This window comes from Sinocyclocheilus grahami, unplaced genomic scaffold (assembly GCF_001515645.1).
Source record: "Sinocyclocheilus grahami isolate Dianchi unplaced genomic scaffold, SAMN03320097.WGS_v1.1 scaffold191.1, whole genome shotgun sequence".
In the NCBI taxonomy this organism is placed as follows: Eukaryota; Metazoa; Chordata; class Actinopteri; order Cypriniformes; family Cyprinidae; genus Sinocyclocheilus; species Sinocyclocheilus grahami.
The window spans coordinates 2,189,800-2,203,419 of record NW_015505370.1 but is presented as its reverse complement, the minus strand read 5'-3'; the positions used below and the strand labels follow the sequence as shown (position 1 = coordinate 2,203,419).

The 13,620-nt window shown below is 35.7% G+C and overlaps 1 protein-coding gene and 1 long non-coding RNA gene across 2 annotated transcripts in view; one reads left to right on the top strand and one right to left on the bottom strand.

Moving 5' to 3' along the window:
- Positions 1 to 223: 223 nt before the first annotated feature.
- Positions 224 to 13,620, top strand: part of LOC107594825 (spermatogenesis-associated protein 17-like) — a 30,266-nt gene continuing 16,869 nt past the window's right edge. Inside the window, exons 1-7 of the mRNA XM_016285036.1 lie at positions 224 to 329; positions 552 to 641; positions 1,696 to 1,777; positions 2,707 to 2,757; positions 5,407 to 5,510; positions 8,485 to 8,608; positions 11,240 to 11,425. Coding sequence (XP_016140522.1) covers positions 262 to 329; positions 552 to 641; positions 1,696 to 1,777; positions 2,707 to 2,757; positions 5,407 to 5,510; positions 8,485 to 8,608; positions 11,240 to 11,425 — 705 coding nt within the window. The 5' untranslated portion in view covers positions 224 to 261. The remainder of the gene's footprint in view (positions 330 to 551; positions 642 to 1,695; positions 1,778 to 2,706; positions 2,758 to 5,406; positions 5,511 to 8,484; positions 8,609 to 11,239; positions 11,426 to 13,620) is intronic.
- Positions 9,537 to 13,620, bottom strand: part of LOC107594826 (uncharacterized) — an 83,674-nt gene continuing 79,590 nt past the window's right edge. Inside the window, exon 3 of the long non-coding RNA XR_001610199.1 lies at positions 9,537 to 9,796. This is a non-coding gene — a long non-coding RNA (uncharacterized lncRNA). The remainder of the gene's footprint in view (positions 9,797 to 13,620) is intronic.

Genomic DNA, 13,620 nt, shown 5'->3' with positions numbered 1-13,620 from the left:
ATCGTTTGTTTGAGATCAAAATATGAAAGTTCACTAGCGGGGTTTAAACTAAACTTAACTGTTGAAAATAATTTTGCTCACCAACCTCAAAAAGAGCTGATTTCAACATGACATCGCCTCAAGACTCAATTAAGTTCCCGCTCATTTGAATGGACGCGTGACACTTCCTTTACTGCGCGTGACTGACAAGCACCCTACCGACCCCCTCCCCGCGCACACGGACTCTTCCGTTGTCATGGACACCAATAAACTTCCGGAAACATGGCGAGACTTGAGAAACTTTACAGGCAGGTTAATAACATAAAAGAGCAATATTTCATCCGCAACAGGTAATGAAAAAATATTCAGTTCGTTACATTTGAAAACAGTGGCGTATTGTTTTGTGGTATCCGTCGATTAAAACGTTAAAAAGTTTCATCCCTATTGCTGTTTTTAGAAAAGAATAACAAAGACACATATGGTTAAAACCACTGATTTATATAATGGCATTATCAGGGGTTAAAACGCCTAAGATATAACATAAATGAATTCGGTGAACCCTCCTGTTACAGGATTGCGGAGGAAAACAGACAGAAAGAGAATGAGGCTGCAGTCAGAATTCAGAGCTGGTTCAGGGGCTGCCAGGTGAGAGCATACCTCAGGTAAGAATAGCTTTTGTGATCTCATTTTCATCTATCAATATGTTACTTAATTGATCAGTTTGTCAAGCTTCAGTATGTACGCTACAGAAAATTAACTTCATATATGTATTTGTTTGTTTGTTTAGAGGGAAAGTAAGTGGCAGTCCTGTTTCAGTTCATTCCCTAGGGCCTATGCAACATAAGACATGACCAAAACAAATTATAAATAAAAGTTGAATTAAGATTTAATCTGTTCAAAGTACAGAACTATACTTACAGCTTGCTGCGTTTTTTTTCTTTTTCTTTTCAGCTATCTGCAGTAATACAAAAATATATGGCATGGTTTTACTTCTTTTTTTTTTTTGCTTTAAATCAAAGTTTGTAATGTTGTGATTCACCTTGTAACCCGTTTTTGATTCATGATTATAACTCTTTAACAAAGACTTTTTTTTTAAAATATCTATGGTAAAAATGAATGAGAAATCACTTCCTGAACCAAGGCCACTGAAATCGTGGGTGGGTGCTGTTGCACTCTATAGGTGTGACATTTCTGGGATCCATATTGTATAGGGTAGACAGATGTGTTAATGAGGACAGGCGTATAATTCTATATTCTCAGCATATACCTGTAAGTGGTCGCTGAAGCCTAAATGCATTTGGTCTTTAAATGCAAGAATTAGCCAGTGCACAGGGCACTACAGTGTGTAACCTCAACATATTTCTGTGCAGTGAGCAGACAAACTCCCAGACAGTAGGTTAATTTAGATTACTTTAGTTAATTGATCAATGTGTTAAGTGTCTAATTAAGCGCAATCTAGGCTTCTTGAGTGCAGCTCCAGGGTTGCCACCGTCCCTATACACATTGATTTTTTTGGAGTTATAAATGGCCTTTTGGAAATTGATGGCCATGTTGAGTTCAGAGTTGCCATAGACATGCATTTAGAGGGTGGTTTATGATGAATGCAAATGTACAGTTGTCCAAGAAAGACCTACCGTGGGCATGCAGAGGGGAAAAAATCTGTTTGAAATTACAGAACTATAATTACAATTTGCTGAGTGTTGTTTTATTTTTCAGTCATCTGCATAAAAATGCAACATTAATACAAAAAAGATGGCGTGGATTGACTGCACGGGCGCTTTTCAGTCAAAGGGTAAAGGTAAGTTGTGGAGACATGTAATATTGATTATATTATGATAACCCTCATTAACATTTAGCAGTTAACAGGCATGCCATGACTTACATACATCTGGCGTAAGTTTGTAATTTGATAATTCGTATTGACTTCCAGTGGAATGCTTTTATCTCGTTCATGTTTTAAAGGTGTTAACAATTTAGTACTCATTTTTTTAATCTTCATTTCTTAATTTTCTAAAATAAAACCTAAGGGTTTTGAGAGAATAGATTTTATATAAGATTTCATTTGTTCAGGAAAATGTCTGTTTTTGCTGTATGCTCAATTATGACATGCAGTTGGTTGCCTAATATTTGATGTCTTTCTAAAATGTACAGTTACAGTATTGTTTTAGATTTTTTTTTAACATAACGTCTAGTAAATCCAGTGAGTATAATATGGAAATTCTGCATTATTTGAGGAGTAACAAAAAAAATAATAATAATAAATCATGGACTACCTTTTTTTGTTTGATTTCTTCTCATCAGTAAGTGTGGGAAAAAAATCTTTCCTCTACTATCATGTAAAGAAGCAATATTCAAGTTTCTTTTGTGTCCGCAGTGAGTGAATGTTTTGTGCCTTGTGTCTTGTGAATATTCCTGACTGTGTTTAGTCGGTCCATCCTCAGCAGCATTCCATTGATTATCAAACTCAGCGAAGAGAATTTTACCTTCATACATCTCCATTAGTTACCAGCGTGACTTCCATAGATTTTCCTAGCCATGTCTGCATTATGTATTAAGAACAGGCACTTCCCTTCGATACAAAGTATGACTTGCAACTCCACCTTCTTATCTACTGCTGCGTCTCCATGACTTTTATGTATTATGTATAAAGAGGATTTTATTCCTCGCATGTTAGGAAAACATCAGAGGGTCCCGTCACAATTTAATGCTATCCCCCTCTCTTCACAGACAGCATATTTTATCATGAAGATGAATTTCTACAATAAGATGGCTGTCAAGGTAAATATTTATCTTGCTGTTTAGTGAGTGAAAAGTCAGTGGGTCACACTTTTGATTTGGATGAAATCTGTAAACAGATTTTACTGGTTTGTGATAACTGCATTGAAATGTATAGTGGGACATAGCATAATATGCATAAATATATTAAATTTTTTTTTTAATACTTTTTTCATGTTTTCATAGCTATTATGAATATATAAAATATATTAATATGATATATAAAGATTTACTTGCATTGTATCCTAAAAAAAAAAGTATCACAGTTTCCATAAAAAAATCAGCTCAACTGTGTTCATTGGTGTTAGAGATGTTTCATGCACATCAGATCAGCATATTAGAGTGATTTCTGAAGTATCATGTGACACTGAAGACTGGAGTAATGGCTGCTGAAAATTCAGCTTTGCCATCACAGGGATAAATTTATATTAAAATACAAAACAGTTCTTTTAAATTGTAATAACATTTCACAATTCACATTATTGTTTTTACTGAATTTGTGATCAAAGAAATGCAGACTTGGTGAGCATAAGACCTAAAAATATTTTCCTTACACATACTGGCATGTTAACTGAAGTCAAATCCAAATATGAATGAATTTGCTATCATATTGTCTCACTTGTTATAAGGCCTACAGTTGTAAAAAGGTCAATCCAGCATGCTCTGTTTCACAGTCTATAAATCAAACACATTTATATTTGAGTGATATATTGGCACTTTTATTGAGCTATTGGTATGCATAGAAACTTTAGCTTTACAATTGTTTTTCCCTGAGGTGAAACTTTTAAAGAATTTTACAAGTCTTACAAAATTTCATAGCTTATTGAAGAATGTTGCATTTGTATGGAGGATTGCATATTTCTACTGTGATCATTGGACATCACAAGAAATGTGAACTGAGGGAGTGATTTATACACAAATCTTTTGTGTTATATCTAGGGCCCACCCTGTATTCTTCGCTCCCACTTCTGTTATGTGAGTCTAATTTGAAACATGAAGCTTGACCTCTTCTCAGGAGTCAGAGAATATGAGACTAAAGGTCCTGTCACCACTTAGACACAAACAGAAGTTGTTCAACAGGACAGACAGCTTTTATAGCCCTTGTAAAGGATAGAGTGCTATGTCCGGGAAGCACCGGTAATGTAAAAATCTGCTGAGGAAAAAAATAAAGGGCGACTGTGAAAACAGTCACTGAAGGATATGTTTCAACCACAGACTGAGTGTGTTGAATGGGGAAAATGGACCATCAATTGTTCTTTTTGAGTTTGGAAAGCTTTATGGGAAACTATGCATGATGTTTGCTAATGAATGTAATTTTATACAACCGTGGTCATAAGTTTACATACACCTTGCAGAATCTGCATCCCCTCTCAGCCGGCTCTTAATGCACTGGGTTGCCTTTTGTGAATGTTTGCACCTTTTGCAAAAGTTGTGTATGAGTCCATTAATTGTCCTCAGTGTGAAAAGATGGTTCTCAAAATCACACAGTAGCTGTCGGGTTCAAAAATGCAGAAGATGTAGGAAAACCAAAAAAATGTGCAGGACATGGATGATTTTTTTTTTAGAAGAATGCACAGTTTAGCTCAGCACAAACAAGGGACTCAACAAAAAATATAGAAACAGTCATTGATCATCAAAGTCACAACAAATAGTATTAAGAATTAAGCATATGTAAACTTTTAAACAGGATCTTTTTTGTAATTTATTTTGTCTTCTGCAGAATATGTAAGTGAATGTGTATGTGAAATGGCTTAAACAAGGCAGTGCTAAAAAAAAAAAATATGCAATTATGATCCCACTTATTTTGTTAAAATTACAACATATTGCAGATTCTGCAAGTTGTATGTAAACTGACCACAACTGTATAGATAGATATATAGATATCTTGAACTGAATTGATTATGATTTATGCGATCTATGAGATTTTGCCCCCAAATAAAAAAAAGTCTATAGTTTGAGTAATCAGATGCAAAGCAACGTCATTGCTCCTCCTCACCCTTGTCCATTAAAGCTGAAAACAACAACCATTGAAGCTTTAGCATTGCACTTCTTTTTAGCCATTTCCTTTATTATATAAAGTGTTTATCATGCTCTTTACCAAAAGCCAATGTGTTAGCCTTTTAATAGACATCAGTGTTTACAAGCGAGGCCCAATTTGTATTAGATCTAATTGAGCAATATGCATAATTGATTTTACTAGTCTAAGAGGTCACAAACAACTCAGAAACCAAGCTTGCAATTACTTTATTTAAAATTATCTATTGACTACTGATCAATGGCAATTCTTGTTTAGTTTAGTTTTTGCCTTATTATTTTTTCTTACCTGCTATTGTTTTAAGTACCTAATTAGTCTGAAGGACATCTGTCCTTTTTGTTTTGGGTCCTCAGTGGTGCTGTCATGGTGGCACTAACTATCACTCTCATTCTTCATGGAGTGACAATGACTGCAAGCTCTAAAGTGACAGGGGCTTCTTTAATTTGCTCTGACTTTGAGTTGTCTTTTACAAATTTAACTTCTAAATACTTTTTGCAATTCCAAATAAAACTCAATTTCTTACTCTTTATCTGCCATACAGTGCAACATTAAGGTAATAATAATTAATAATAATCAAATACATGTAGTCTTAATCAAAAATGACATCTCTTTTGCAGATACAGCAGAGATGGCGGGGCTATTATGTGAGGAAGAATGTACACAATTTTTATGCACGCAAGAGATATTTGGAGAGATTGACAAGGAACAATGAGCATATCAGGTGAAAAAAATTAATTTTTATATACTCAAATAAAGTAATATTTGTTCATAATATTACATTAGACTAATGTTCACAGATGACCATTGTCTGAAATTCTTGCAAAGACAAAGGAATGTCATGCTTTTAAAAGCATGTTTGAGACATATACATTAGCAGCATGTCATGCATAAATTGCCTCTGGTTACTTGAAAATGAATAACTTTATGAAATTCAAAATTAGCCTCTGATTTGCGTGTGCCACCACATTTATAAAATAAAAAAAAGAGTTCTTGCTTCAGGGACCAAAGGAAGATGCCATCTTTTACTTTTGATAAAAACGAAGTCACTTTTTTTAATGTGACCAATATATTTTGCAGGAAAATATCTTAAGGGTCTAGCTAAAATTAAATGTAAATCTGTTAAGTGCTCCTTGGATCACTGTATCCCAACACCCCACCCCCTCCCTCCATCTCCCTGCTCCAGCCTCTCTTTAAGTGGGAATGTTCTCTTTTAATGGGGTTTCTCACCTATGAATCATGTTAACACATTGCATTTCTCTATAAAAACATTGGGCCATCATGTACAGCACTGTGTCTTATACTGTATAATGTAAGCTTTTTTACTCTTTTCTATTTCCTGTTTTGGAAGATGCCAAAATTTTGCGCACGATAGTTGTAAACGTATTTTTCAGTAAGCCATACAGATGCTGAGGTCACATAAAATAGAATGCTGTAATTGTATCTATTAGCATTGTCAATTTAATTCACATTTTTTAACTTAAAATCATGGCAAAAAAGTGTGATTAAATCAATTCATCAGCCTTTAATGTAATTAATTTGATTATTTTGTTCATTGTCAGCCCTTATATCTATATATTGTAAAACACTGATTTATATTAAAACATGGCAAGTGGCACATTTAGATAGATAGATAGATAGATAGAACATTTGCAATTAACATTTTAATTATTTAGTAATTGGCTAATTTTATCATCTCAAATTCAAAATTGCTCAAATATTGTCTGATCAATCTGCCTGGTCAGTATTAAACAGATTATTTGTGGGAATTGAAAGTCTTGTCCCAGTGAGTTTTTGATATGTGTCCAACTGTGTTTTACAAACAACGTCCCATTTTTTGTTTGTCTGTCCTTCTCTCTCTATCTGCCGGTAGATGCCGTCTGTTAGTGCTGTTAATTAGTTGTTTATGTAACGCTTCTGAGGTCATGATGAATCAGTCAAAGATGTGAAGTGAAAGATCACTGGGCTGATTCTGACAATCTGTTCCACGTTGGGCTCAGGATCACCCACTGACTGATTAGTCACCCCTCAAAGGTCTCAGAACTACAATAATGTACAGTATTTGAAAAATAATGTGTTTTTTGAACATTAAAGCATGTCAACATATTCTGTTACACCAAATACACAAAATAATGATCTTTAAAATAGCATCATATGACCCCTTTAATATGCAAGACTGCCTGATTTTTTTTTCTCCCTTCAGTGTTATTTTAAAATCACTATTGTATATTATCACTATTGAGATACTACTGTAGTTTTTATAAATAGTTTTATTCTTTTTTTCCCGTATTTTCTGTTCTGTTATTTTAATTTTAATTCATGTTTTTGTAATTCTTTTATAATTTGTCAGTTTTATTAGTTTTTTTTGTTTGTTTGTTTTTCTAATATTTATATATAGTTTATATTTTAAAGTTTTTATAATAGTATTTTTTATTTTATTTTATCAAGTTAAACTAAATAAAAGTGAGAAATGTTGCCTTGGCAACTAGCTGCAATTAAATAGTTGAGTAAAAAACTTTATTTCACTTAACGGTTATTTCATTTCAAGTAAAATAAATGCTTTTTATGTTTTTTTTAGTTGTAATGAGTAATAATAACCCTGTGTTGTTCATATATCAAACAAAATATTAAAAAAAGAATATATATAAACACACAATGCTGTCATATTTATATACATGAATATCTTTCTACATATTATTACCATTATTAATAAATATGTGCATATGCACGTTGCAAAAAAGACATTAAGCTAACTAATAGGCAAGACTGAAGTCTGCAATAAACTGCTTGTATTTTTGACTGAATACTTCATGCCTAGCTGTTGATAGGTAAGGGTGATCAGCACCTGGTGGATTCTACAGTAAGTGGATGCAATTCAGTGGGCGCAGGGTGCTTATAGCTGTGTGTTGTATAAGGACACACAAAGGTCATCTGTGTTAGCTGCTCCCATGTCTCCCTACTGGCCCATCAACACTAATGAGGTTTATGTGTTACCCCAGCCTTCTCTTAGACACAGATCGAGATCCTCTTCCACGGTTACAAATCTATTTGGCTTTTGTCCACTACAGTGCAATTAATAATAAGCGGGAGATATAGGTTAGCAAAGGTCACACAAACAGCGTGATGCCACACGAAAGAAGCCGAGGATGGTCAGGCAGCGTTGCAAACATTGCAACCTCAGACCACAACAGAAAACACACTCATAGCCCAGACTACTCTGCATATTTGATTTATTTTGCGATTTAGTTTGACGAAGAGGAAATGGTAGCGAAAAGTGCATCATATGAAAAGTGAGGGGATTTTTAAAGGTCAGTATACAGAGCAAAAAAAACTATGTAACAGGGAGTATTTTGTGTATTTTATGTTCATTATTTTTTTTTTATGCTTAATCTGGCACAGGCATAAATGTAGTGGTAGAAAATATAAACATAAATGAGCATGCACACACATGCTCAACAATGCTCCTTATGTATTATCATTTTCATATAACAGAAATACAATTTTGTCTGTCATGCGACAGTATGAAATAATCACAAGAATTCAGATTGTCGTACCATCATTTTATCAGCCAAGCTGTTCTTTTGAACAGCCCACAAAAGTGTTGAACATCGTCTGATGCCATGGGACTAAGACAAGAGTTTACAGAAGTGTAAGTTGGAAAAACTGTGGGTTTATGTGTACTGTTCTCTGCTTCCCAGGAGAGACCTGGAGGAATTTGCAGAGCTCCAGAGGAGAGAGAGAGAACAGATCACTCTGGAAAAAGAGGAAAAAGAGAAAAACATCCAGGCTGAGAGACTCCACTTCCTCCTGAGCACTAAACAGGTCAGTGGCAAATCAATGAGATGGATATGTGCGTATATCCAGCATGCATATATGTGCATTTATTTGAGGTCACAGAATGAAAAGGAACTGTGTCGGTATGGAGTATGAAGACGTTTATTCTTACAGCAGGGCTCCTAACCACTGCAATCATCTGCTGATATATATATTATTTTCAGAAATCCTCTGACTATAATGTGTCTTGATAATTATGATGAAGTGCTCTGGCCGTTGTTGATTCAGCAGCAGTGCGGGGTGAGCAGATATTTTATTTTGTGGCCTCTCCTTCATGCTTTTATGGTCATCACAGCCTCCTGTGGCCACACCGCTCATGCCCATGTTCCTGCTCTGGTCACTGGACGCTTAGTCCCAGCCACACCACGAACAGGGCAAGAGGACATTACTGCCAGCTGCCAGCAGTCTGAGGAAGGAAACTAAAAAATAATACACATCAGCTAATGGCTAATGGACAACAGATGCGAGGGACCACATTCTAGTTAAAAGATGCTTTAGAGGGAGATAAGGAGAAAAAGAGGGGCGTGTGGGAAGGGGATACTGGGATTGACTAGTTTACCAGTCTCCAGATTAATTTTCTTCCCTTTTTTGTCCCATAGAAATTATTTCGATTTTTTTTTTAATAAAATTAAATCAGATAAAGATTTTATCATGTAATACGTGTTAAAATAATGTTTTAAATGATTATGATTAGTAATGAATGGTTAAATAAAAATAATATAATTTTGAGGTTGGTAATACTTGTTTTAAAGTTTTTGAAGTCTCTTATGCTCACCAAGGCTTTAATTTAAACAAAACAGTAATATTGTGAAACATTTATTAGTATCATCAATGTTATTATATTATATTGTATTATATGTGAATTTCTGCATATGTACAGGTTGAAAATATATTGCACACTGCAATCATCTGCTGATATATATATTATTTTCAGAAATCCTCTGACTATAATGTGTCTTGATAATTATGATGAAGTGCTCTGGCCGTTGTTGATTCAGCAGCAGTGCGGGGTGAGCAGATATTTTATTTTGTGGCCTCTCCTTCATGCTTTTATGGTCATCACAGCCTCCTGTGGCCACACCGCTCATGCCCATGTTCCTGCTCTGGTCACTGGACGCTTAGTCCCAGCCACACCACGAACAGGGCAAGAGGACATTACTGCCAGCTGCCAGCAGTCTGAGGAAGGAAACTAAAAAATAATACACATCAGCTAATGGCTAATGGACAACAGATGCGAGGGACCACATTCTAGTTAAAAGATGCTTTAGAGGGAGATAAGGAGAAAAAGAGGGGCGTGTGGGAAGGGGATACTGGGATTGACTAGTTTACCAGTCTCCAGATTAATTTTCTTCCCTTTTTTGTCCCATAGAAATTATTTCGATTTTTTTTTTAATAAAATTAAATCAGATAAAGATTTTATCATGTAATACGTGTTAAAATAATGTTTTAAATGATTATGATTAGTAATGAATGGTTAAATAAAAATAATATAATTTTGAGGTTGGTAATACTTGTTTTAAAGTTTTTGAAGTCTCTTATGCTCACCAAGGCTTTAATTTAAACAAAACAGTAATATTGTGAAACATTTATTAGTATCATCAATGTTATTATATTATATTGTATTATATGTGAATTTCTGCATATGTACAGGTTGAAAATATATTGCATATGACCATGCACATTATTCATGACTGACATCACATTCAAAAGAGGACAATCATTTAAACCACAAAACTCCAACTCAGACTTAAGTGCTTGTCAGTGCAGGAAAGGTTTAACACTCTTCCGAGTTTTCTCACTCTCTACCTCCCCCTCCCTGCTTTTCTCACTCTCTGTGTCTCTACGCTGGGCAACTTATGTTCCCACAGTCTGACCTTGTCTCCGTGAAATGGATGGGTCTCCCATGGTTCATCGTTAACCAGAGAAAATTCTGCTGGACAAAAGTGGCTGTGCTGACATAGATGTAGTTCCTCGGTACGAGGGTCAACATCATTGCTCTTTTCCTGTAAGTCTGAGGCAAGTTGGGAGTTTGTGGTGTACCTCCCACCATGTGACACCCAAAGCTACAGCCTTACTGAAGTGTATTACCTGTTAAAGTTATTATCATACATAGTAATAAAGCTTGAAAAAGCTCCCATTTCTAATTAAGCACATACGAGAAATCATCTGATTACAGACTTATTATTCTAGCTGTTATTCCTCAGGCCAAACCAAGAACCACCGAAGTGCTACAGTAAGATCAGACAGCTCATAGTTAGCTAGCAGACATTTACGCCAGCAGACATGACACATGCCAGAGTGATGGATGTGTGTCCATTCAGGAGAGGTGATAAGTATAATTGTTTTGCTGTGGTTGACCGAATAAAGTGGGTTTCTTTTCCTGAGAGCTAAATGTGTATTGCTGTAGGCTTTGCATGGATACCTATGATGAGAGGTACAATGGAAGCAGTTACCAGTCCATTGCTAGCAAATGAGTTATTAAAGAGGGCATGGGGATGTGTTTGGAGGTCTTTGGAGGAAACAGACTTTCTCTTCATTATGCCAACAGAAGCATAACATTGTTTTGTTCACCTTGCTCATCCAAACTGGTGGATTGTTATGTTTGTTTGCTTATCTTAGTGTCCAGGTGTTTTCAAGTCACCGTTCAGAGCAGAACCTGATGAGATGGAGCTGAGACTGAGAAAAGTGAAGCCGCATCTAGTGCAATCGGCTCCTAAAGAGAGGAAGACCCCTAGTATAAGCCCTGATCTCACTAACCTGATGCCAAACAGGGAGCGTCTACCACCCATTCACAAAAAGCCACAGGTGAGACATTGCTCAAGATTTCCTTAAAGGAAAAAAAAAAGTCATTATTTACTCATCCTCATATTGTTTAAAAAATTTATAACGCTCTTTCTTTAGTGGATCACAAGAGTACTTTCAAGCTTCAGAAGGGATGAAAAATCATCAAAAAAGCAGTACATATGACTTGTGTACTTTATTCCAAGACATCTAAATTCATACAATAAAAACGGACTAAAATTGTTATTCACTGAAAATCTTGACTTCCGTCCTAGCTGTCCTTGCTGTGAGTAGCGATGTCTTATTCATGAACAAATGGTTTTTATGAGTCAGATCTCTTCAGTGTTATAAGTTGATCCAGTTGACAAAATTGTTCGGAAAGATTTGTTCATGAATCAGACTTAACTGATTCTTCAAGCTCAATTTTCATGACTTTATAAGACTTTGAATATAGTGCACAAGTTTTATGAACCACTTTTATGATACTTTCATGGCACTTTTTTGTCTTTGAAGCTTGATAACTCCAGTGCCCTATTATCTCAAGGACATTCTACAAAAACCTTCTTAGTCATATGGGTTTAGATCAACATGGGTCAGTAAATAATGACATTTTATTTTTATTTTGGGTGAACTATCGCCCCTATTGTTCAGGCAAAGATAAATTATTTATTAAAGTTGGTTTAATGTAATGTTGTTATAGGAACATTTATTTGTCTTTTAGCAAAGTCACACTAAAATTTTCATTTATATTCATAACGAATGTATCACCACTCGTTACTGGGATATTTTATCAACTCAAAGCGTTTGTTGATGTCCCTCTAGACTCTACCAATGAAATGGCCTCAAAAAGATGACAGAGTGGGGTGACAATTAGCAAAAGAGATCTTGAGATAACTATGATTAAAGCCAGGTTTTTAATGCCACAGTGAGATCATTTTGAAAAACTTGCCGTAAAAATAGAAAAATATCATTAAGCGTGCCTCCCTTCTCGCCTGGATACCACCAAAGCATTTAGACAGCCAGATAACCGGTGATAAGCACACCTGTCAACCCAAGCCCCTTTATTCCATGGATCTCATTAGGGATTCTCACCACAGGAATTCCGCAACATGTAAAGGTGCCCCTATAAAGAATATCTTTAAGTACTTCCAAATCTAGCATGTCATCTTGTCCAGCTGTGAGGGAGATTTAATGATATGTATTTGCCATTTGTGTTATTTACAGTCCATGACTTTTATGGTAACTGGTTCTTATTATTGGTTTCTATTAATGTAAAACATAAGTGAGCAGAAATAAAGCGTGAGTCATTTCTTTTTATTAGTGCCCGAGTTCTTCTCCCTGGGCTGGATTTTCACTCCAGCTGGGCCCAGTTAGTGGGAATTCATAAAAAAAAAAACTGCCACATCTTTCACACAATATGCAGTAGATGAAGATGCATTATTTATCTACATTTTGCCCTTACAAAGACCCCAGAAGACCCCAGAATAAGCAGCCACCCTCCACCCTTAAACCCGATCTCTCCTCCCCTTCCCTCATGTCATCTCTCTCTCTCTCCCAATTATTTGTGGTCTGAGGTGGAGCCCCCTCCTTAGGCATCTCTCCCTGTGTGATAAGCATCTGCGAGTGATAGATTGATTATGTGTATTGTTAGGGGAAGTAAGGGGATTGGTCAGTGCCAGCCAGGTGCTGATCTGGTCTTGATAGTATCAAGGGCAGAGAATGTTGCGCCAGCATGAATTAAAAGCAGCAATGTCTGAAGGTCACATTTAAACTAAGAGCAACCAAAACAATAAGTTATGCATGTGGAGCCATGCCATAAATGTGTTTGCACCATTTCAAAACAACATATCTCAGGAAAACTTTCAATTTGGGCAACTAAACACATCTGAAAGCTTGTGTGTCAACATGTCAGGTAAGTATGTTCAAAATAACAGGCTTGTGGTACAATACCATGGTACCTGAACCTGTCCAAAATGAATGGCATAACATGGTAACGCCATTTATTTTGGACAGGTACCATGGTATTATTTAATTACCATATTCATATGCCTTGGTATTTCCATTTTAATCCATGCTAACATGTAAAGGTGGTACTTTTTATCTATCTATATTGGTGGAAAACGTGGTTTGGTGATGCGGTTAAGAAGCCAAGTCAGACTTAGAGAGCACGTGCAAGCCCAAACTTAAGATCATAATTAAAATGTAATGTGATGTTAAGT